A 26137-nucleotide genomic window follows, 5' to 3' on the forward strand; every position below is an offset into this window, starting at 1 on the left:
GATTTTACAACTAGGCTCGTGGTATGGTGGTTATAGCCGTTGCCTTTTGCGCGGTAGAACCATGGGTCGCAGTTCGAATCCACACTAGGAAATATATTTTTTTTTAAGTTTTATATTAATTGAGGATGTTTTGAGACGAAATTCATCTTAAAATAACTAGGAAAAAGTTTTAAAGTTTTAACAAAAGTAAATTTATTATTAATACAGGCCTAAGCGCGCTATCTCAGGGAAGGCAGTCAAGGTGTATTTGGGCACCACGCATAGATGTCGCTTTTCAAAACCTCAAATTTTAAAAATCCCCGTGAGTTTTTAAAACCAGCAAAACTTTGAGATTGAGGAATTAGCTTAGATGATTGAATATCACGAATTATTAGAATCTTATTGAATTGTTTGCACTTCTAAATGGGAATAAAATAAGAGTCATATTTTAAAAATATAAATAAAATAGCGTCGCATATTAAAAATATAAATAAATTAGCATTTTATTTTAAAAATAGTACTAAAATAGTGTCACATTTCAAAAATATAAATAAAATAGTTTCACATTTTAAAATATAAATAAAATAGTGCCACATTTTAAAAATATAAATAAAATTGTGCAGCAACATTTTAAAAATATGAATAAAATATTGCCACATTTTAAAAATATGAATAAAATATTGCCACATTTTAAAAATATAAATAAAATGGAGTCATATTTTAAAAATAGGAATAAAATGGAGTCATATTTTAAAAATAGGAATAAAATGGAGTCATATTTTAAAAATAGGAATAAAATAGTCATATTTTAAAAATAGGAATAAAATAGAGTCATATTTTAAAAAAAGGAATAAAATTGAGTCATATTTTAAAAATAGGAATAAAATAGTCATATTTTAAAAATAGGAATAAAATAGAGTCATATTTTAAAAATAGGAATAAAATAGAGTCATATTTTAAAAATGGGAATAAAATAGAGTCATATTTTAAAAATGGGAATAAAATAGAGTCATATTTTAAAAATAGGAATAAAATGGAGTCATATTTTAAAAATAGGAATAAAATAGTCATATTTTAAAAATAGGAATAAAATAGAGTCATATTTTAAAAAAAGGAATAAAATAGAGTCTTATTTTAAAAATAGGAATAAAATAGAGTCCCATTTTAAAAATAGGAATAAAATAGAGTCCCATTTTAAAAATAGGAATAAAATAGAGTCCCATTTTAAAAATAGGAATAAAATAGTCATATTTTAAAAATAGGAATAAAATAGTCATATTTAAAAAATAGGAATAAAATGGAGTCATATTTAAAAAATAGGAATAAAATGGAGTCATATTTAAAAAATAGGAATAAAATGGAGTCATATTTAAAAAATAGGAATAAAATGGAGTCATATTTTAAAAATAGGAATAAAATAGTCATATTTTAAAAATAGGAATAAAATAGAGTCATATTTTAAAAATAGGAATAAAATAGAGTCATATTTTAAAAAAAGGAATAAAATAGAGTCTTATTTTAAAAATAGGAATAAAATAGTCATATTTTAAAAATGGGAATAAAATAGAGTCATATTTTAAAAATAGGAATAAAATTGTTCACATTTTAAAAATAGGAATATTATTGTTTTAATGTGGCACTGTATTATTACTAGTTTTAAAATGTTTTAAAATAATCTGAATCAGTTTTGTTTGACTAAAGTAAAAAATTAATGTTCTGTTTTAACATTCCTGTTTTTAAAATGAGATAAAAACACTTAGGCATTCGGCGAATTAAAAGGTACCGAAAAAATTATCGGGGGAGCGCGCTCAGGCGTGTATTAATAATGTTGGCGAGGCTTGAATACTGGGCGCGTGGTATATCGGTTAGAGATATTGAGTTTTGCACGGCAGAACCATGGGTCGCAAGTTCGATTTCACACGAAATAATTTTTTTTACGTATTATTTTAATTAAAGATGTTTCGGGATGAAATTCATCTTAAGATAATAAGGAAAAAGTTTGAAAATTATAACTTAAGTAAATTTATTGAATGATTGCGCTGTTAAAGAGTTCGCAACGAGGGGCTACTCACTCACTTCTATTATTGTGTTTCACTATTAGAATAATAATAGAAGTAAATAAATTGACCTTAGAATTACGGGTAATCGTTTTAGCATAGTTACGGCTATTCACGTAAATTTTCTATACGCCTTTTAAGTTCGGTACGCTGTGGCTACTATTATGAGTCCATCCCTGGCCCCTGGGCCATTTTTTGATAGTAATAATAGTAATTCGACAGTTGCCGTGCAAAGTATTCTGTGCCCAGCCGGGCACATCTTGTTTTCTTTCGTCGGGCTAGAATAGCGCTGCCATAGAGATATTCATTGCAACCTTCGATTAGGGGGAGGCTTTTGCGTTGAAATTCGTGGGGTTATAAGCTTCTGTCTTTACTACTGTTTCGACGAAACAGGATATTTATCTAAATTGTTTTCCCACAGTTTTGAAAATGGATGATTTTGTGAAAAATAAATTGGCTGAATGGTCTCTGGATTTATTCGTTCGTAATTTTGAACGTGAGCCATAAATAACATTTAAAAATTATCCTTGTGCAGTATGATTAGGTTTTAAGTGTCCTCCTATTTTGCATTTCTTTCATTTCAAGGGCCCTAGCTAGTACAGTGATAACATTTTAATTTGAATATTTTTATTTTGATAAGTTAACGGTGTGGACAAAGATTCCTTCGTATTGCTTACATCAGAAACCGCGAAGGAATTAATACCAACCCTAGGCCCAAGATTAAAATTTCTAAATAACCTTTCGAAGTTTAGAGTCTTCTAAACAGTAATATTTTGGATATTAAAAAAGATAAAAATGGGGTTCACGTGTTTTAAATGTCACAGGGAAATTGGAAGGCATTCGCGGGATTTAATTTATCATTATAGAAACATTCATGGCTTGAATGATGGTACTGGTCCCTTTTACTGCGCGGAAGAAAATTGCAAACAATCTTATAGTTATTTTCATACACTTTCGCGACACTTGGGTAAAGCCCACAAGGATTCATCTACTTTTGTTGAATTAATAAAAACCACTGGAATTTAATGAAAGCAAAACAGCTGAAAATGAGGGCAACTTTGTCGCTGATGATCCTATAAATACGTATGAATGCAGTGAAAATCAGGATGAGAGTTCCACTTTATCATACCATATGATTAATAATATCGCTATTCAGTTTGTGTGCAAATTAAAATCATCGCCGTCTATAACGACAACAACAGTTCAAACTGTTATTTCCAGTGTTAAAGGTCTTATTGAAGAAATAATAATTTATGTTAAAAAGGTAGTTAAAGATAAAATAGGAGGAGAAGTAGAAAAAAAATGTTAGACTATATTTATCGGATGTTTGATGAAGTTTCCAACCCTTTCCAAAATTTTGAGACAGAGTATTCGCAGGAAAAATTTCTGACACAGTCTGGGGATTTAATTGCCCCCAGAGATATAAAAATTGGCGAAGATAAAGTGCAAAAAATTTGCAAAAAAACTGGTAAAGTCTCTACAATATCTAAAAACAGAGAGTTTCAATTAATACCAATAAGGCAGACGTTAAAAAAGGTTTTAGAAAGCCCCGTCGTGTTTGAGATGATGCGGGCGTATTTGAATTCTGAGCCACATTGTTTGCGAGATTTCAAGGATGGGTTACGGGCGCGAAGGGATGGTGTTCAGTGTAACGACCAGCGGGTTTTATTTCCAATCGTCGGTTATTCTGATGACTTTGAGATAACTAATGTTCTTGGATCTAAAACTGGAATTCATAAACTCACTGGATTTTATTTCACATTAAAGGCCTTTCCCCTCGAATACAACTTATCTTTAAACAATTGTTTCTTGTTGGCCTTATGCAAGGCAAATTACATAAAGAATATCATGGATTTAGTTCTTTCTGAACTTTATAAGGAATTCAAAGACCTTGAACTTAATGGTGTTTATATTGATACCTCTTCTTTTAATGGAGTTGTATATCCATATTTGGCCCTATTTTCTGGGGATAATTTGGGCCTGCACTCAGTATTAGGTTTTGTCGAAGGATTTACGGCAAATTATTGTTGTAGATTTTGCCAAGTTCACAAAAGCAATATGGCTAAAAAATCTGAACTGAACCGCAAGTTGCTCAGAATTGTAACTAACTACAATTCCGATTTGGCCAGAAATTGTCCCTCAGAAACGGAAATAAAACGATATTGTTTATTTAATGATCTCGAACACTTCCATGCAATATCCAATTTTGCTCCAGATGTTATGCATGACATTTTAGAAGGTGTTGGACCTCTGGAGTTAAAGCTGGTTTTGGGAAAATTAATTTCAGAGAAACTCTTCTCTTTGGAAGATCTAAACTCTAGAATTTGTAGCTTCCAATTTGGCCCAGACATGAAAAATAAGCCTTCACCCATAACTAAGAACATGTTGAAAAACCCGAACGGCGCAGCTGGACAAACAGCAGCTCAAAAGAGGCATATATCTAAGCAAACATGCTGATTATTTATTGGAGATCTGATTCCATCTGAGCACGAAGTATGTGAATTGCTACTCATGCTTACAGATTGCATTGACGTAATATTTTCACCCGTTATATTTGAAGGGCACCTACCCTATTTGGAACAAATAATTTCTGACCATCATTAATATTTCACAATATTTCACAAATATTTTCAGAGCGAACATTAAAGCCCAAGCATCACCTAATGCTGCATTATGTCGATTGTATTAAAATGACAGGGCCTTTAAATAGAGTCGGGATGATTCGCTTCGAAGCTAAACACAATTTTTTCAAGAAATATGCTCACGTCATTTGTAATTTCAAAAACATCACGATATCCCTTTCTTTTAGACATCAGATGACGTTCGCTTATAACTGCAGAAATAATGTGGCATTTGATAAAAGAGCTATAGAAATCGGAATGTTTCAGAATAGTCTTGTGGGAAATTTAAAATTGGGCGAATATGTTTCAAAGTTACTTCGTATATCAATGTATGAGGATATTGGTTGTGTAAACTGGGTGAAATATCATGGAATTATATATGCACCACAGAATGTAGTGCTATTGGAGCTTTTAGACGAAGATTTTCCCGTATTCGGGAAAATAGAACATATTATTCTTAGTGACCAGCAATGTTTCAAATTAGTTATATCTTGCCTTGAAACCTTATCTTTTGAAAGACATTACCATGCGTATAAAGTTGTTTTGGTAATGCCCCCTAATTTAGCGCTAAAATCGGTAGATAACATTATCGATTATAACCCCTTACACTTATGTCGCAGCTTCGGAGATGACGATGATGACACCTTTCATATTGTGCCCAAATATAGGTATTTTTAGCATCAATTAGATTTTCGATTTTGTTATGAATTTAAATCTCGAAATGTTGATTTTCGTTAATGAAGAAGCAAGGAAAAAATCCAGCTTATAGCCTAAAAGGGTTCTGCAAAACATGGAGGCACTCTGGATTCGGCTTCAATCATTTTCATTTAATTATAAAAATGATGTCGAAGTTGGAGCGGAAAATCATTAAGAACTAGTTAATTTCGTTTAAAAAATTGCAGCGCGCGCCAAAAATTCAAAGGAAACGCGCCTCTATTATTATATCAAAACTTGATTATTTATATATTTTCGCCCAAAATTCTACATCATTCTAAAAAGTAATTTAAAAAGATTGACGTCGAATGCTGCGTGCCTCCAAATCTTGTTTTGTAAAAGACAATCTAGACTATCAGCTGGATTTATTGTCGTTGCTCCTTCATTAATGAAAATCGGCATTTCCAGATGTAAAACTAAAACTTTTAAATTCCCCCCTTTGAGCAGTATTGTATTTTGGGTCAAAACCTTCATGATAAAATTTCCAGAATTTTTTTATTTGCCTAATGTCTTTGCAAAGTTTCAGAGCTATCTGCACATTTTTCAAGGTTTTCATCTTTATGGCACATTTCGCCTCCTAATAAAGAGCTTATGTAATTTAAAAAATGCATAGTAATTTTTTTTTCACGTGAACCTCATTTATCTTGGGTGGTAACAATGATTAGCCTTTTGGAATTTTGGTTTCACTTCAACTTTTGAGCCAGATATGTGCAATCTAAAACTGGTTCTCGGTACATTAAGAAATATGAATCATAAATTCAAATGGGGCACTTGGTTACATCCGAGGGTCGTTTCTTCTCATATACTTTTGGGTCGTCGTTTTGTAATATATTCTTCTTAAGGAATGAAAATGATAATGATAATGGTGATGTTACACGAAAAAATTCTACTAAAGCATCAAAAGATGCTGATGATATACCATCAAGCGATGCTCTGAATGTACCATCAGGTTCACACGGGATTGAAACTGTTAATGAAATAACAACTAAAAACGGGGAAATGACAAGAATGGATGAAACTATGAATTTCGTTAGTAACGTTACTTTATGGAATTGTTAGTCTTTTTTGTATAGTCTAAAAATTGCGTCTGATTGAACCTACCCAAAAAACCTTTTAAGGGCTTTAGAGACACAAGACAAGACAAAATGGGACGAAATTTTAGACATAATTTAACAATTTCTCTTAAAGAATGTGAAAGAAATGCTTCTTACACACCCAGAGGGGGGAGATCTAATGGCTAATTTATCGGATAGCCCAGTTTCAATAAAGGCTAGAAAAAAACTATGTCGAATTGCAGTGGCCTATTTAATCGACAAGTTGAGATACAAGTAAATAAAGACTAATTTAGTGATTAAACGTTTATTGTTTGAAATATTTAAATAGAGTAATTATGTTTATGTAGCCCAACAGTTGAGCAAAAAGCCTTATTGTCGAAGGCAATTGTACGTGAATTTCCAAAATTAGATAATGCGGACCATCTAATCCATGTATAAAATATATTTGATAATTAAAATATTTATGTCATATATGATGTAAATATTATGGCTTTATAGTTGGTTTGGTATTCGAGAGGTAATAAACGACCAGCCACTGGATATTTAGAGGAATGACTCAGAAATGTGAGAAAAAAACAAAAGACAATGTACAGAAGACAACAAAACCACAAAGAAACAAGCTGCTCCCCTTTATAATTGGGTCTAGCTGTAAGAGCTGGTCAGTGATGCGTTTCTCAATTACTACATGTAAAATAAACAAATTAATTATTTTTTTAGATATCCAGTGTATAGAAGAGGAGGATCAACTCGAAACAATGATTGATTGGTTGAAAGTCAACCAAACCCCTTTCGCTCAAGTGAAAGAATATATGAAATTAACGGCCGCTGCCAGACGAAAATGGATAGAAAACCATCCAAATGCACTCGTTGGAGAAATATTTTCTGTGTATCCACGTTTCAGAGATTTTCCTGGCATGGTGAGTCGGAAATTTTAAAAATTCGTGTGCTGGGTTATTTAGAGCAAGAATGTCGCTAATGGCCCAACGCACACAGGCAGTTTTTTGAGAAACGTTCAGTTAATGCTTCATTCTAACTATTGATAATTGTGTGCAGATCGAACAGGAGTTTTCTTTAATGTTTCCTGATAACTGGCCCAATATTTGCCAAAAAATCGAAGCCCAAGCTCGAGTAGATCTTGAAGAAAATATATTAAAGGAACTTAAATTTGGCAGCCAGGAAGAAAATTGTACGTGACATTGAAACATGATTATTTAGTTCATTTTGAATAACTTACATAAGAACAACGTCATCAATATCACATTTTTTAAGGTCTCGAAAACTCTTGCCTATACGCATTACCCTACTTAGTACCCGCATTGACGTACAAAGCTGGAAAACGTACCATCAAACCTTCGATGAATGATGTACGAAATGCATTTGTTGTTAATGCAAACGTAAGTGCTATTAAGAACACCATTTTTGAAACGTTTCACATTTAGTAATCTTTCGTTTTTCCAGGAAAATATAAAAACTATTGAGGAATACCTAATTAATTCCGAAGTAGCAGAACCACATATTGTAACATTTGGGAAACCTTCACACCCAAGCCAATGTTACGTGGTAGTGGAGAAAGTGTCATATCCAAGATCTACCTTGTTACATGCCCTTGATGCGTGTTTCAAAATGTTCTATGTCTTGGACTTGGATTATCCTAAAAAGTCTAAGCGGGTTTGGGAGTTGGTCCAAGACTCATTCTTTCACATTCTTGGAAAGGAGGAAAAGGGGGTTTCAAATGATATCATTTCCATGAGAAATTGGTTTAAATAACGTTCAAGATTTGCCACCCACCCTACAATATTGCTAAGAACAAATAAGAAAATGAGAGGAAAGTTGGGCCCACTTTCCTTTCAATTTTATTTCTAGGGTATAGGTGTTAAATCGAAAATGTATACCACATAATAAATAATTTTGTATGTGTGGTAAAGTTTAATATAAAAGCGTTAAAATATGTATAATTAAACAAATATAAGCTCATGAAAAATTTAGCGTTAATAATCAATGTTAGGAAACTGGACAAAATTTTATTTGGCTTAATGGGGCCAGTTTCCTAACTTGGTTTATTAACTGTGGATCAACGCCAAACTTTTGAAGAGCTTATATTAAAGTTTTTAATTTTTTATGCATATCTTAACAGCGTCATTCATATAAAATTAACTTGTGGCATTATATTATCCCTTTTAAACTTTCCCGTCAAAATTTTATGTTAAATTCAACAAAATTTAATTACGCTTAAGGGAGTCTATTTTCCTAACTTCAATTGTTATCTGTGGATGAACGCGAAAGTTTTTATGATCTTATATTAAAGTTTTTCTGAATATTTAACAGCCTCATTCATTTAAAATGACTTCTTTGTGTTGAAAGATGACCGGGGTCTGGGTTGAAAGTGACCGGCGTTTGGGTTGAGAGTGACCGGCGTTTGGGTTGATAGTGACCGGCGTTTGGGTTGAAAGAGACCAGCGTTTGGGTTGAGAGTGACCGGCGTTTGGGTTGAGAGTGACCGGCGTTTGGGTTGAAAGTGACCGGCGTTTGGGTTGAAAGTGACCGGCGTTTGGGTTGATAGTGACCGGCGTTTGGGTTGAGTGTGACCGGCGTTTGGGTTAAAGTGACCGGCGTTTGGGTTGATAGTGACCGGCGTTTGGGTTGAGAGTGACCGGCGTTTGGGTTGAAAGTGACCGGCGTTTGGGTTGAGAGTGACCGGCGTTTGGGTTGAGAGTGACCGGCGTTTGGGTTGAGAGTGACTCGCGTTTGGGTTGAGAGTGACCGGCGTTTGGGTTGATAGTGACCGGCGTTTGGGTTGATAGTGACCGGCGTTTGGGTTGATAGTGACCGGCGTTTGGGTTGAAAGTGACCGGCGTTTGGGTTGAGACTGACCGGCGTTTGGGTTGAGAGTGACCGGCGTTTGGGTTGAGAGTGAACAGCGTTTGGGTTGAGAGTGAACGGCGTTTGGGTTGAGAGTGACCGGCGTTTGGGTTGAAAGTGACCGGCGTTTGGGTTGAGAGTGACCGGCGTTTGGGTTGAATGTAACCAAAGCGTTGATGAAAATAACCTAAGTTGTGTTGAATTCAACAAATATCTTAAGTTATAATTCAACCCAAGATATTTGGTTGAATGTTTTTAACCAAAAAGGGGTTGGAAAATCAACCTATATTTGGGTTATCTAAAAACAACTGGGCAAATACGGACCCAAATTTTGGGTTCATAATGACCCAATTTGGTATAAAAACGACCCAATTTGCGCTAAAAACAACCCATTATTTTTAAGAGTGCAGGGCTTCCACCCAAGGTTCACGCAATTGGAGGTTTCCTTACCATTTACGGTGAATCAATATACCCTAAATTTCCAAAAATTGTTAAAGAGGCATACGCTAGAATTCGAACGTCAACGATAGCTATGTTTAAAATGATTTAAGGAATAATCTAACTAAAATTTATGTTAATGAATGACTTCTAAAATAGTTAATATCAATAATATTTATTGAATTATTTAAGAAAACCCTCTAAATAGCGTTTCGCCTCGGAGAGGTTTATTTTGGTTTCCCAACTTGTTTAAAAATACGAGATAGCAGTGTTGATACGCGCACCTATTTGTAATGATTCTTTTTAAAAATTGTCAATTTATTCTCAATTTGGATTTTTACGCCCGTAAGTTAGATATAAATCTATTAATGTATTTAACAAATTCTTGAAATTGAGCTAACAATCCTAATCATACTTGTAATGTTATTATTGTTAGTATGGTTCTTTTGAAGATGATGTATTCCTTTAGTGAAAGGCCAAATATCAGGTTTTTGATTTTTACCTCTTCTCAGTAATTCATGGAACTGATATGTCTAAATTTTAACGGCCCTCTTCACTACCAGTTTGAAGCGATACAAATTTCCAAAAAATGGTGCACGCTTCTATTAGCGCCACCTGCTAATGCGTGCCTTAAATGTTGTCTGTCAACCCATACATTACTCTTGCTTATCCTATTTTACTTTATGGCAGTGCCCATATCATTTAAATTTTGTTCGATGACGCTTTTCTCAACCCTGGTGACCATAGGCTGAAGGCTCGCGGTGCCAGATTAACACCCTTTGAGCCCTAAGAACTAGGCGTTTTGGGGGAATAAAGCTGGACTCTCGGGGCCCTTAAACAAATGCCTTTAGTGCTTAGTCAGTAACCCGGCACTGAAAACTTGGTATACCACAGCCTGTGATCCTTTTTACATATAATGATACCAATTCAACAATATAATAAGCAATACTTTCTAAGTATACACTTTCCCAGTTATGGGGCATCCAAGGTTATGTTAGGCTTTGAGACAATCATCTGGACTCGGAGAGGTAGTAGTTTCGTTTTCCCAACTTGTTTGTGTTACATGGAAATAAATTTAAAATTTGCATGCAAAATTTTAAAAAAGCAGTGTTTTAATTACATAAAATAACAATAAAAAATATATAAATATGTAAAAATGTTCTGTTTAAATTTATTTTAAAAGATCATTCTCCATATTCTCATATATTTCTTCCCCGGTAGTAGTTTTTTCTATTATTTCCTCGCCGGAAATTTCAGTCACAAATAGTGAATGGAAATCCTCTGTGAGAGGATTTCCTCGGGGGGGGGGGAGGGTTTCCTCCAAATCTTTCATTTAAAGATTTTTCTGTTTTGCACTGGAAAAATTAATTTCAATTGAGTTGATAACGGACAACTAATTAAGTTAATTTGGCATGCTTTCGTACAGTACTTACATCTTTAGAAAAGAAATAATGATATTTTATTAAGTTGTTTATTTTGTTACATCTAACACTCTCAATGGCAAATGCTCCTCTGTCGTGATTTTTTTTTTATTTCAGGAATAGTTGTTTTTTCGGTTTCCAAGATTTTATCCAGGACTCTCTTCCACGCATTCTGAGTAATGGCGCATGCCACTCCGTAAATGGAGTCAACTGATCTAAAGTAATAGTATACTTTTAATATATATGCACATAAAATTTAAAAAGAAGAAAAGATCTATTAAAGAAGCAGAGAACGCCCTTTGTTGGTAATAAATATCGCACACCATTGTATTGCGGGTAGGTGTTTTACAGGGGTCCGTAGGCAATACGGGTCCTATAATAAGTATTCGGTTGGACGCACCCTCTGGAAAGCTGTGGCGGTCCCCGCTCTCACCCATGGGAACGAGGTGCTCTGATTCCCCCCCGCCATGGTAGCCACGTTGGAACGTACCCAGTCGGTTGTGGGCAAGACAGCCCTCAACGCCGGTTCCATGGCAGCCTACGCAGCCATTCAAGGGGAAATGGGCTGGAGCTCAATGGAAGCAAGGGAGGCTAAATCTAAACTACGGTACCTAGGCAGATTGTAGTTTCTTCCGCCCGATCGCTTCGCTAAACAAATATACGACTCGATTCGCGCTAACGGCCAGGTAACTGCCTGGACCGCTCGCGTGGCGGCCCTCGACCGTAAATACGGCGTCGGCACGGAGCGTGGTGGTGCTGTCTCCTACTCTGGCTGGGCACATTTCGTTGATGGTGAGGCCAAGGAGCATGCGGAACGTATATGGCGCCATTCCGTCGACAAAAAACATAGCCTCCGGTACTATCGGGCAAAGTTCCACCCGAACAAGGAGTCTTTCTATGATGGCTCTCATGGAGGGGGCCTGCTGTTCCAGGCCCGTACGGGATCTTTACTGACTGGTGTGCGCCGATCGGAATTGGGACCGGTCTCCCCCGTATGCCGGCTATGTGGTGCTGAACGGGAGGATGTCTCCCATGTCTTACTGGAGTGCCCGGCCACTTGCCCGGATAATGAGGCATTCGCCTGGCGAGCGAAGCATTACGGTGCTCCACTAATGGACGTCTTGGGCCTCTCAGGAGGACTGTGAGACCACCGTGTGGTGCGCGAGATACTGTCAACGTGGTGGAAAGCGAAACAGGCATGGCGTCAGGCCAACCAGCCCGACCTGCCGGACTTTGGGGTTCATTGACAGGGTTCCGGCCTCGTTCATGCCCCCTTTGTATATTTTGTACATTTATGCCCCAATTTTCGCTCTTAATTAATCTGATTATTTGTTTTTGATTTTTTCTTCATTCCATTATTTTATTTATCGGTGCTACTTTGTGTATTGAATGTTTATGTATTTTTTCCTTTGCTGAGCTCCTTCTACAGGGGAGCCGCCCCGATTCAAAGGGGTGTACTTCATAGTACGGCTAAAATAATAAACCTGTAAACCTGTATTTCTTTTACCCCTGGGGGTTCGGCACTTGGATGGTTTTAGAAAAATAAAATAACAAAAAAAAACAGCACTAGAACTTAGGGAAAAGTATGTTTCCCTATGTTAAAGAAGTATAAATTACTTGGGTAAAAAGTGAAACTTTGTCACTGTTATCTATGCACATATTCGTACAAGTACATAGGTTCTTTCGTAGGTTATCGGTTCTTGAGAGGGCGCGCCTTATGTACGGGTGTGTCAAAACATGGGGTTTTCATATGTGTGATTGTCAAAATAATACCTCTGATAAAAACTATAAACATAACACCCTGTTATTTTAAAATATGGAAATAATGGCAGGATGACCGCACCGCGATTACCTGAAAAATTTAAAAACAAAGCTCATCTAGCCTAATCTTATCTGACAGATTATATTAATTATAATAATAATAATAATAATAATAATGAAATGAAATAGATTTTTAATGTCTATATAAAAAACTATACAAGTAGTTCACGAGAATATAGACAGACATCAAAAGATAGCAATACAATATAATTACAGAAAATACACTTTTTACATATATACATGGGATTGAGATAAACTTTGCACTAGCGTATATTTTTAATCGGTACGGAAAATATATCTATTGTCTGGGAATATTTATTATACGTTTTCTGAATTCGAGTAATTGGATTAAGAACTTTCATAGGTACATAAAAAGTCACGGTATGACGGAGAGAATTTGGAATTAAAAAGTTAAGTTTTGCGAGTAAGTCGCTTAATTTAATCTTATTATTAATTAATTTTGAAAGAAATTTAATATCAATAATTTCAAGTAAGTGGGCTAAAGATGGAAGGCCAAGCCTAATTAGTAACAATTGATAATCGTAAGCGAGATTTCGCAAGAAGAACGTATGGGTGTATAATATAAATTTCCGTTGTACCGATTCTACTCTTTGTCGTAAATAGGAACTACAGCCACTCCATGCCAATGAACCGTAAACAAGTCGAGAACGTACTAGACTGAGGTAGAGCAGTTTAAAATGTTTTAACGATCTTAGAGATCGACATAGTTTTAAGGAAACGCCTAAAGTTCGGCGACAGCGATTAACTGTAATCGCCACGTGCTCATGAAAAAGCAAGGCACGATCAAAATTAACGCCAAGATCATTCACCTGTAATTTTTGAGGGATAGTAGTATTTGCAATGGTGTATGTATTACAGATTTCTCTGCCCACTCTCCTCGTGAAGGTCACCTGAGTCGATTTGGTAGGGTTAATTGGCAGGTTATTGGCGTCACACCATAAAGCAATAGCGTGCAAGTCACTTTGGAGTTTAGTGCAATCTTCGCGAGAGGTAATAGTTTTACAGATTTTATGGTCATCCGCGAACGCGATTAGCATGGAGGATTGAACTGAATATTGTAGGTCATATATATATATATTGAACAATAAAGGGCCCAAGGATGAACCCTGTGGCACACCGCAAGTTATAGGGTAAGTAAAAGAGCTTAAGACACCATTACATTTAATCATGTTAGTTCGCTCACTCAAGTATGAGCGAAACCACCCAATAAGTTCACTGCCTACTCCCAAGATTCGCATCTTATCCAATAGATAAGGATGCGAAACACGGTCGAAAGCTTTAGCCAGGTCGAGATAGATGACGTCGACCTGGCCACGATTTTCCACCAATGGGGCTACGTAATTCATGAACACAGCATGATTCGTGTCCACACTAATAATAATAATAATAATAATAATAATAATAATAATAATAATAACTGAAAACTAACCTCTGTATTTCGCTTGTCTCCCATACGACTGAATTCCCATTCGACCGAAACCGTCCCATTCGACCGAAAAATACCGCACTTTGGCGGATTTTGAATTCTGTCCAATGGGACTAAAATCTATGCTTAAAGGTAACTGTTTTTGTGGTTTATTTTTTAATATTTTTTAGTGAAATTAGTGTCTTCAGAATACAAAAAGTAAGACGAAATTATATTTTGCAACATTTTTTTGTTACGCATAACACAAGGTGCCAGCTAATTAATAGGAGAATGTTTTGGAAAAGGTGGTAGCTAATTAGAAGGAGAATATTTTGGAAAAGGTGGTAGCTAATTAGAAGGAGAATATTTTGGAAAAGGTGTCAGCTAATTAATAGGAGAATATTTTGGAAAAGGTGGCAGCTAATTAATAGAAGAATATTTTGGAAAGGTGGCAGCTAATTAAAAGGAGAATATTTTGGAAAAGGTGGCAGCTAATTAGTAGGAGAATGTTTTGGAAAAGGTTGCAGCTAAATAATAGGAGAATGTTTTGGAAAAGGTGTCAGCTAATTAATAGGAGAATATTTTGGAAAAGGTGGCAGCTAATTAATAGGAGAATGTTTTGTAAAAGGTGGTAGCTAATTAGAAGGAGAATATTTTGGAAAAGGTGGCAGCTAATTAATAGGAGAATATTTTGGAAAAGGTGGCAGCTAATTAAAAGGAGAATATTTTGGAATATGTGGCAGCTAATTAGTAGGAGAATGTTTTGGAAAAGGTTGCAGCTAAATAATAGGAGAATATTTTGGAAAACGTGGCAGCTAATTAATAGGAGAATGTTTTGGAAAAGGTGGTAGCTAATTAAAAGGTGAATATTTTGGAAAAGGTGTCAGCTAATTAATAGGAAAATCTTTTCGAAAAGGTGGCAGCTAATTAAAGGGAGAATGTTCTGGAAAAGGTGGTAGCTATTTAAAGGGAGAATATTTTGGAAAAGGTGGTAGCTAATTAAAAGGAGCATATTTTGGAAAAGGTGTCAACGAATTATCGGAACCAAACCTAACCTAACCTAACCCACCCGAAACCAAAATATTATAATTTTAATTTAAAACTTAAAGACAGTGATGGAACTACCATTAAGACCGTACTTCATTTTAGGCACAATTTGTTTATTAATTCTATATATCTCTTGCCTTGAAAGGAATGAAAGTGAGCGTTTTAATGAGTATCACGAAATATTTACTTTTAATATTGTTAACATACCTTTCGGAGATTCGAACCAACAACCTAGCGCTTCTTAGTCCAACACCGTTTTCACTACACCACCGAATTGCTGACGGCTACAGTGTTTCAAGTTATATTGATGTATTTTTTAGGGGCATATTCGGACGATTGGGATTTCGGTCCATCGGGAATATAGCCATTGGGCTGGAAATCTAAAATCATTGCGGGATTTTCGGTCGAATGGGATTTCGGTCCATTGGGAAATCGGTTCTATGGGATAGTACCCTGTATTTCTTCCTTTTCAATAATTTTATTTGCGTCGATAACTGTGAAAGCTTCTAAAATATACAATATTTTTATGAATATAATTTAGTGTACTACCTTTCTTCAAGGGAAACATAACATAAAAATAACTCACGGCTACTTGAAAGATTTGCGATGAAACAGTTTATAAAATTTTGGATATCTGCAATGGCCTGAGGAGATGCTTCTTGTGGTTGCATGTTTAAGGGTGTTATTATTATCCCCATTTTAGGTTTTCTTCCAAATTGATGAGCTCGTGCTTCTGTTCAGCCAGTTTTCTTCTCAGCTGATCATTAGGCAATTTTAACTGGAATTATATAGTTATTATAATATATGGAATTTAAAATGGACAAGGTTCTTAAACTTCATGGTGTTGCAAGTTACAATATAGGATTATTATATCTACTTTAAACGCTTACCAAATTATGTATATCACTATTACCAATCCACACCAGTAGGTTTTCTTCTTCCATAGTTTTTAATGTGTTCAAAAACCTTTTTTAAGTTGCTGTTCACAGAACATGTACTATTGTACATTCTAGTTTGATTGTCTATTACAATAAAAAATTCATTTAGAGAAAATTTATACTTATTGGATGTATGGAGAATTGGTTTTCACCTTTAATAAATTTCATGTCTAAAAACTCTTTACCAACTTGGCACAACAGGCCATCGCCACAAATGGCCATTCCCTTGCCAAGTTTTGCAACTACTCGACAGCGCATCAATTCTATTAATTGAAACACGTTATATTAAGGAGATACACTCTAAGAAAAAAAGGTTCTACTTTACCGAGAAAAGGGTTCTTAACGCTTGTCCCCTATTTTAAACCCTTATTGGATCTACATAGAACCCTTTGATATGAGTTCTCTATAAAGCCCTAAGGAGTTCATCTACGATCCGAGCTGGGGTTTTTCTTTGAACGAAGTTAGTTTCTTTTGGAACCGTATTAGGTTCCTACCTGAATCATGTGGCGTGTGCTTCAAAACCTTGTTCAGTTGTAATCGGAACCATGTGGTTTGACTGAGTACCGTGTTGAGTTCGACTCTGAACCCCACTTCGTACGGTTAAGAACCGTATTGCGTTAAACCCAGAACCCGGTTTATTCGACTCAGAACCCTGTTTAGTTCGACCCAGAACCCGGTTTAGTTCGACCCAGAACCCTGTTTATTTATAATCCGAAAGCTGTGTAGTTTGACTCTGAATCATGTCGAGTTTGGCTCAGAACCCTGTCGAGTTAGCCTAAGAACCCTGTTTTTTACGGCTAAGAACCGTATTGAGTTAGACCCAGAACTCCATGTAGTATGACTCTGAACCGTGTTGAGATCGCCTAAGAACCGCGTTGCAATCAACCCAGAATCAGTGTATCTCGACTCTGAACCCGGTTTAGTTCAAATCAGAAACTGATTTATTTTGACTCGGAGCCCTCGTTTGTTTCAACTCCGTTGGAATTATATCATATCATATGACCACCTTATAGAGGTTCTTATTTCAACAGTGTTAGATTGCAATCATAACAATGATTTTCAATTTTTCTCTCTTGGTGACTTTTATAAAACTCTTCACCGTGAAATATAAGTTTACACTATATTTAAATGTAGTAAAGCTGAATTAAAGAGTAAACACCAAATTTGATATATTAATATAAAAATAATTTCTTGGAATATTGAAATGAAACAGAGCTTTGTAGCTACAAAACTACAAAAGGAATCGTAATGCCAAAACATATTTAACATATTTTCATTTTATATTAAGCAATAAAAAAATGTTATGATTTTGTAAGAGATCATTTCATCCTACTCGCTTTATATTAACCTTGTGTTTCTATTCATATGCAATCTTCATTACTCGTTCTATATAAACTTGCACTTGTGTCGTTCCGTAGAAAAGAAGATTATCTTAAATAATTAAATAAATATAACTGATATAAATTTTTTTAATCGTCAGTTTTTTCCTTAATTCTAGTTAAGCCGTTTTAAGAAACGTTATTCTAAAAATGAATTTATACATAGCTATTTTTGACGTTTGACTTCTAGCGTACACCGTTTTCACAATTTTTGACAATTTAGGGTATATAAGGCGATTCATTCACAAATGATAAGAATAAGCGCAATTGCGTGAGCATTTGGTGGATGCCCTGTCATTGGGAAGCTAAACATTTCTCGTAACCGTAGCCGATCGCGCGTGCATCTTAACCCCAACGATGATAAAGGAGTAGAAGCCAATGTTGCAGATTGGCGTGTATGTGGTATATACCATATGATAGACAAGTGTGGAGATAGCGTAATGAAGTAGAATTTTCCTAATTTCTGCGAACGCGGTCCGGGAATTTTGAACATGGTTGCTCCGATTTGCCAACTGCGAACGTGGTGACAAACAGACACACACACAGAAACGTCCAGTGTTATACCTCTTCGTGACGTCATCGTCACTCGGAGAGGTAAAAACCGGTGTTAAGGGAAAATTCAAGGTATTTTTATGAATTCCAAGACATTCCAGCATATTGAACTCTCCGATTATTATTTCCCAATGATTGAAAAATCAAAATAAGTATGAATCCCCGAAGGATTATAATTTTTTTTTTTTTGATTTTTAAAAGCTTGGGATTTTTAAGGATGTTTCACTATGCAGGTAGAATTAGTAGATGATTTCTCTCTTCACCCCTCACGCTCTAAGCTCATATCAAAAAAATCTTTAATTTAAAAATACACCATATGAGGTAAAAAAGTGTTAAGTAAAGCCCAAAGGTGTTTATCCGCACCATTCAAACAGTTTTATATTAAACAACAATGCGATTCGGAATTGGTTCGATTATAAACGGTTGTGTTTACACGTGGTTTCAAATCGTTTCCAATGTGTTGGCAACGGTTTGTGCAAGCTCGTGCAAACGCGGCTTGTATTTCCGTTTAAAAACATTTGAATAAGGGTCAATTAACACCCTTCCGTTTTCCTAAGCACCCATTGATAGAACACCTTCCAACTGAAACAAAAACACCCTTCAGATTAAAGCACACCTGGAAGAGTTATTACAAGTTGGGAAACCAAAATAAACCTCTCCGAGCCGAGACGATTTTACTTTTTAAACACAGTTCCACCAGCCAATTAAAAACCGGAATTACATAGTTCAAATTGGCGAGATATTGCCAATGTCATTTGTAAGGTTAAAGCGCTTAATAATTCCCTGTGTATCCTCAATAAATCTAATGAGGACCTAATATCTATCACTTAAATGTGTGTTTAACTTTCGTCTCACTCTGAACCGTTAAGACCTATAAGAAGACACGAAACAAGGTCAATTCTGGTTTAAATCTAGGGTATCTTCTTTAAATGACCCAATCGTTTCAACACTTGTGGAGAGATGAAGTATTAACATCCATATTATAGTATAAAGATAAAAGTTACGTTTACACTATATATAAATGTAGTAAAGCTGAATTAAAAAATAAACACCAAATTTCAAATTTTAATATCAAAAGATGTTCTTCGAATATTGAGATGAAACAGCTTTATAGCTACAGAACTACTAAAAGAATCGTAATGCCGAAAAATATTTAAAATATTCCCATTTAATATTCTGCAAAAAGAAAATAATATCGTTTAGTAAGTGATCTTTTCATCCTACTCGCTTTATATTAACTTTGATATGCGTGTAGTGTTTCGATTCAGATGCAATCTTCATTACTCGTTCTATATAAACTCTCTCTTGTGTCATTACATAAAAAGAAGTTTATCTTAAATAATTAAATAAATATAACTGATATTAATTATTTTAATCGTCAGTATTTTACGTTAATTATAGTTAAGTTGGTTTCAAAAACTTAATTCCTAAAATAATTTTAAACATAGCTATCTTTAACGTTATACTTCTAGGGAACACCTATATCAGAACTTTTGAAAATTTAGAGTATATGAGGCGATTCACACAAAGGGATAAGAAAATGCGCAATTGCGTGAACCTCTGTTGGAAGCCCTGCCATTGGGAGGCCAGACGTTTCTCGTAATACTAGCCGCTCGCCGCGTACATCTTAAGACTAACGACGATGATGGAGTAGAAGCCAATGTTACAGATTGGTGTCTATGTGGTATAGACTAAAGACCAGTAGATGGTGGTGTTAGAAGCCAATGTTGCAGATTGGTGTCTATGTGGTATAGACGAAAGACCAGTAGATGGTGATGTTAGAAGCCATTAAGAACAGATTGGTGTCTATGTGGTATAGACGAAAGACCAGTAGATGGTGATGTTAGAAGCCATTAAGAACAGATTGGTGTGTATGTGGTGTACACGAAAGACTATTGCATGGTGTTGTTGTTAGAAGCCATTAAATACCGGTTGGTATTGGGTGAAACAATTGGCGGTTAGACAGCAGATGAAGGTGTAACGGCTAGTTAATGATTCGCGTCAAATAAGATGGATAGAGCAATGAAGTAAAATTTTCCGAATTTTTGTGTACCGCGAACGCGGTTCGGAAATTGCGAACACGTTTGCTCCGATTTGCCAACTGCGAACGCGGTGACAGACACACACACAGACACGTCCAGTGTAAAACCTCTCCATGACGTCATCGTCACTCGGAGAGGGAAAAACCTAAAGGTGTTTCTACGTACCAGTGAATCGCCATTTCCATTAAAAAATACCTAAAAAGAGTCAACTAGCACCTTTTTACGGAGAAAACACCATCTCAGTTACAAAACACTCTAAAAAGAGTATATAAACACCTCAAGGTATTTCCAAACACCCACGAAACACATTTTTTTCTAACAGTGTTCTTTCACGAACCTTTCAGGATCTTTCAAGAACCCGTATTTTTTTCATGAACCCTCAAGTATCTGTCGAGAACCGAAATGTTCTTTCACGAACCCTCAAGGATCTATCGAGAACTTGAATGTTCTTTCACGTACCGTGAAGGCTCTCGCAAGAACCCAAATGTTCTTTCAAGAACGTTCAAGGAACTTTCAAGAACCCGAATGTTCTTTCAAGAACCTTCAAGGATCTTTCAAGAACCCGAATGTTCTTTCAAGAACCTTCAAGGATCTTTCAAGAACCCGAATGTTCTTTCAAGAACCTTCAAGGATCTATTAAAACCCCACACGTTATTACAAGAACCCTTTTAATTAGATACGATCTGCTAAGAACCTTCCTGTTCTACTGTGAACCTTCATCCACCTCTGGAAACCTTAAGCGTTCCAACAAGAACGTAAGAGTTCTATTGAAAACCCTCGAAGAACCCTTTTTTTACAGTGTAGTTCATCGCTTAAAAACACTTTTAACTATGTCTCCAACACCAATTTGGTTCAAGACATTTGGTTACTTAGAGCTTGGTACTATCGGTTTACCTTCAGATTTACGAGTGTGGTCCATACCCGATCTCGATCTTGAACGTTCTTATAAAAATAAAAGTTATATTTAAAAATTGATTCTCAAGTTTTCATTTAGGATACCACTAACCGTTTCTCCATCTTGACTGTCTTGGACTGGATCGATCTAACAAAGTTTTGATTGTATAGTTACAAATAAAGTATAAATGCATACATAGGATATATTATGATAATGATTTGAATGCTTCTATTATGATAGTCATTTGAATATATAAAATATGTAGATGGAATATTTGAAAATTTCTCCATACAGAAGAGTTTCATTACTTCTAAATTTATTGTACTAGTCCGCTATTGTGTAATTTAATTTTGCGTAATACATTTGCCAGATAAATAGGGTATCAAGTGAGAAATAAACTATTAAATCCATCATTTATTTTCGCCAGGCATAAAAATTAGTAAATTATGTGAAATAAAAGTGATATTTCTGTTGGAAATGCGTATTATTTTGTCTTACGCTTTAATTTTCATGGATTGAAAAATCGTAACCCGTTATTGGCCACCTTTTATCTGCCCAAAATATAAGTGAATGTAATGTGACTTACCTCTATGACGTTCGTAATCCCTCATTTTTGCTATAAATAATGGTAATTGTGTACTTAATTTGTGGGAAAAAAATGTGTATAGGTCTACTGCGTAAAATATACAATGTAAAATACAACATGCTTAAACAATGTTTAAAAATTTTTACCTCTCCGAGTGACGTATGTCACGGAGAGGTTCTAATTTCAACGTGTCTGTGTGTCTGTCTGTTGTTACACCCACGTGACCGCGTTCGCAGTTTGCAAATCGGAGCAAACGTGTTCTCAATTTCCGGAAATTTCGAAAATTGTATTACACTTACAGGCTATTACTCCATTGCCTGTCTAACATCACCAGCCTCTGGTCTTTGTCCATCCCACATGGACACCAGTCTGTACACACTGGCTTCTAATCACAATCATCTGCTGCTCTTTGTCCATCTCACATGGACACCAGTCTGTACACATGGATACCAGTCTGTACACCTGGACACCAGTCTGTACACCTGGCTTCTAACAACACCATCTTCTGGTCTTTGTTTTTGTCCATCCCACATGGACACCAGTCTGTACACCTGGCTTCTAACACCACCATCTTCTGGTCTTTGTTTTTGTCCATCCCACATGGACACCAGTCTGTACACCTGGCTTCTACTCCATCATCATCGTTAAGGTTAAGACATACGCGGCGATCGGCCAGGGTTACGAGAAACGTCTGGCCTTCCAATGGCGGGGCTTCCACCAAAGGTTCACGCAATTGCGCTGTTCTTATCCATAGCTGCGATTCGACACCCTTATATACTACCTATTTGAGTAAGGCGACGCAACCGGCGTATGCTTCATTTCAAACGCCAATATTAGTCAAGTCTCTCAAGAATGTTTAATTATTCTTTTTCAAAACGATGTAACGCTCAATAAGGCGAACAACTATCGAAGAAAATATTTAATATTAATTATATTTATTTTAATATTTAAGATAATCATGTCTCTAAACTCAAAATTAATACGGAAAGGGTAAAACAGCAGTCTATGTGTTTGTCTATATGTGTCCGTCCGTTGTTACACTAGTGCGCTGCGCAGTTCGTTTTTGTTTTGATGTGTAAAGAAATCCTTCAGAACCTTAATATTCCCGTTTTCCATAATATAAAATGAATATGTGGAAATATTTTTCGTAATTATGATGCATTTAGTACTTTTGTAGCTTTAAAGCTCTATTTCATTTTGATATTCCAAAGATTTTTTTTAATATTATTATTTAAAATGGATGTTTATATATTACTTAAGCTATACTACATCTGTTTATAGCATAATCCTTCCCAAAGTGAATACAAGCGCAACGCTGCAATGTTGGTCAAAGGAACTGTTATTTGTCAATAGGCCTAGTGAACCAAAAAGTAAACGCTTGGGTTTGGTTTTCGTTTCTGTAATGCAGAGACATTAACGGTTCAGAGTGAGCCGAAAGTTAAATACACTATTAAATAATCAGGCTTAGATTTTATAATCATGGTGGAAATCTGGGCCGCGTTCAGCAGAGCCCAGCGCTGTTAGCAGTGTCCTACATAACGGGATTATGTTTTTGAATTTTGACGTCACGGTGCTTAGCGCTGAGCTAGCGCGGTCTTCAAAGAAAATAGTCGGCTTTTTGGATAACGTGACGTAAAACGTGTAGTTCTCAGCTTGGCGAAAAAACCATGGATGAATTAATACAAATAGCTCTATGGGACTATAGCTATTTAATTAGCGTGAAACCAGTTGATCACGCGAGAATTTTAAGAGATATGTTAGTTTCTAATTTTAATTATAAAAGTTGTTATCTATCTCTATAAATATGTTATCATACAATTTTTGTTAAGCCTTGGTACCTTGCACGCTTTATTGCGCTAGCGTCATTTATAAAACGCCGATGACCGGAGAAAAGCTATGACGACAGAGCTCACCCGTAAACATTTCCAAAATCCGCTGTCTTTTTTGGTGAGCTCTGCTGAACGCAGCCCAGACCAGTGAAAGGTTTGATCGTAATCGGATAATAGCTTCGTGTTTTCATGCTTTTTATGGTACGCATTTACTTTCAGTGTGTGTAGCCACAAATAAGCTTTGGTGTTATGTAACGTTAAGTCATGTTGACAAACTAAGAAAATCGTTGAGCTGAAACGAGAGGATAGTGTTTATATGGCAACCCTGTTGTGAATATGGCTTTGAACATAGAGGGCATACAGTTGAGGAGTAGAAAATTGGGCCTTTACAAACACGTAAAGGTAGTATCCCTCCAAAGTTTTATCTCTTCATTTCCCGTTTCTCCCCCATCGGATGATTTTAATGTGTACAAGTATAACATTATTGGATGTAAAATGTCGTCTGATTTACAGTATATTTGCTATGCTTTGTATACTGCTTTAATATTTCATAAATTTTAACTTAAGAAACATTTCCATATCTGGGTAAATAAGTTTGTAAGTAGTCGTCTTGACTCGGAGAATTAATATTTTGGTTTTCCCAACTTGTAATATACCGTTGTCTCGACTCAACAATGACGCCGAGGATTCTAAAAGTATAAACAATGACCACATTATCATTATGTCTGTAATGTATTAGGTTTTTTATCATAATAGACTAACTATGTTTTTTATAATCTTTTTATCGATGCAATCATTGTGTATATATATGAATTCAAATTGTAATAAAGTATCACTTTCGTACCCGGATTCGTGGATGTAGTTTCTCTCTAACACAGACATTACAGTGGCGACGGAGATTTTTTGCCGCGTATTCGCGTTAGTTTCGGGCTGCAGTTCCGTGTGATGCCAGAGGAAAGGAAGTTTTCTGCCACAAACGCTAGTTCGCCAGTTGGAATGGCGGCGACCATTGGAAATGTTGGACCGTTTGATGGTAAATTGGAGACTTGGGACTCATACGTAGAACGGTTGGAGCTGTTCTTCGAGATCAATGACATTCCGGAAGCGAAGGAGGGTCGCACGTTGCTTGCGTTGATCGGAAGAGATCCTTACGGGCTGGTAAGAAACTTAACAGCACCGGAAAAGCCCACCACGAAGACGTATGCCGTCATTGTTAAATTGGTAAAGGAACATCTCAACCCTGCTCCGAGCCCCTCGTTGGAGCGTTACCGTTTCAGTCTACGTAACCAGACAGGATCGGAGACTGTCAGCGAATACTTGACGGAGCTGAAGCGCTTGGCGATGCACTGTGATTTTGGAGCACAGTTGGAAAACAACTTACGCGACAAGTTCGTACAAGGAATGAAGAATGAGGGCATCCTGAAGCGTTTATTGAGTGAGTCAAGCCTTACGTTGGCAACAGCTCTCAGTTTTGCAGTGTCTATGGAATCAGCTGGTCGTCATGCCATCGAGCTGAGACAACATAAGGACCGTGTCGCTGACGTAAACCGTGTATCGGAAAAGTCTCAGGGCGAGTCTTCCGGTACGCAGCCATGCCACCGATGCGGAAGGTCAGGACACAGCCCAAGCGACTGCTTTGCCATGAACCAGACATGTAATTACTGTAAGAAGAAGGGCCATTATGCGAATGTCTGTCGCAACAGTTCCGGGAATACCGGTGCCAGTCTTCCGGGCAGGAAGAAACATGGATCACATCGACGACGTAGGCACGCAAATAGAAATACCACCAAGGCTACAAATTACGTCGAGGAAGACGAGACTGACGCGTTACCGTTTTATACACTCGCCGGGAAGAATATTCCACCGATTCTAGTAGACGTTTACATACAGGACCGGAAGGTGGTAATGGAATTGGATACTGGGTCTGCAGTCACGGTCATTTCCCATCGAATGTACACTGAAGGTTTCAGTCAGTGTCAACTGAAGGAGACGTCGGTCAAACTAAAGCCGTACATGAGTCCTATCATGAAGCCGTTGGGGGTATTCCGAGCTTCAATGCGGTACGAAGATTAAACGCACAATTTCGAAGTGTACGTTGTTCCAGGCGATGGTCCAGCGCTGGTCGGACGGGACTGGATGACTGTTTTCCGAGTAAATTGGCGAGAAATCAAGATTAACTCTATATCTGCTGCCACGGGAACTACGGTACCGGAATTGTTGCTGAAACATAAAGCCGTTTTTGAGCCAGGATATGGAAAACTAAAAGGGTATAAGGCCAAGCTGTACATTGACGAGACGGTTGAACCAAGGTTTTTTCGACCGCGACCTGTTCCGTTTGGAATTCAAGAGGCAGTGAAGACAGAGTTACGACGGTTGGAGACAGCGGGCATTATAAGGCCCGTTTCGCACTCTCAATGGGCAACGCCGATAGTTCCTGTGGTGAAAGGCAACGGATCCATACGAGTTTGTAGCGATTAC

The 26137-nt window shown here is 36.4% G+C and overlaps 1 protein-coding gene across 1 annotated transcript; it reads left to right on the forward strand.

Annotated features, from left to right (window-relative positions):
• Positions 1-24604: 24604 nt before the first annotated feature.
• Positions 24605-25732, forward strand: LOC149704596 (uncharacterized). The gene has a single exon (XM_089865717.1). It carries the CDS (start codon positions 24605-24607, stop codon positions 25730-25732), a length of 1128 nt encoding a protein of 375 aa, XP_089721843.1.
• Positions 25733-26137: the final 405 nt, after the last annotated feature.

The sequence above is a fragment of the Phalangium opilio genome, unplaced genomic scaffold (assembly GCF_054372755.1).
Source record: "Phalangium opilio isolate 3A_F unplaced genomic scaffold, DU_Popi_V2 ptg000015l_1, whole genome shotgun sequence".
NCBI classification, from domain to species: domain Eukaryota; kingdom Metazoa; phylum Arthropoda; class Arachnida; order Opiliones; family Phalangiidae; genus Phalangium; species Phalangium opilio.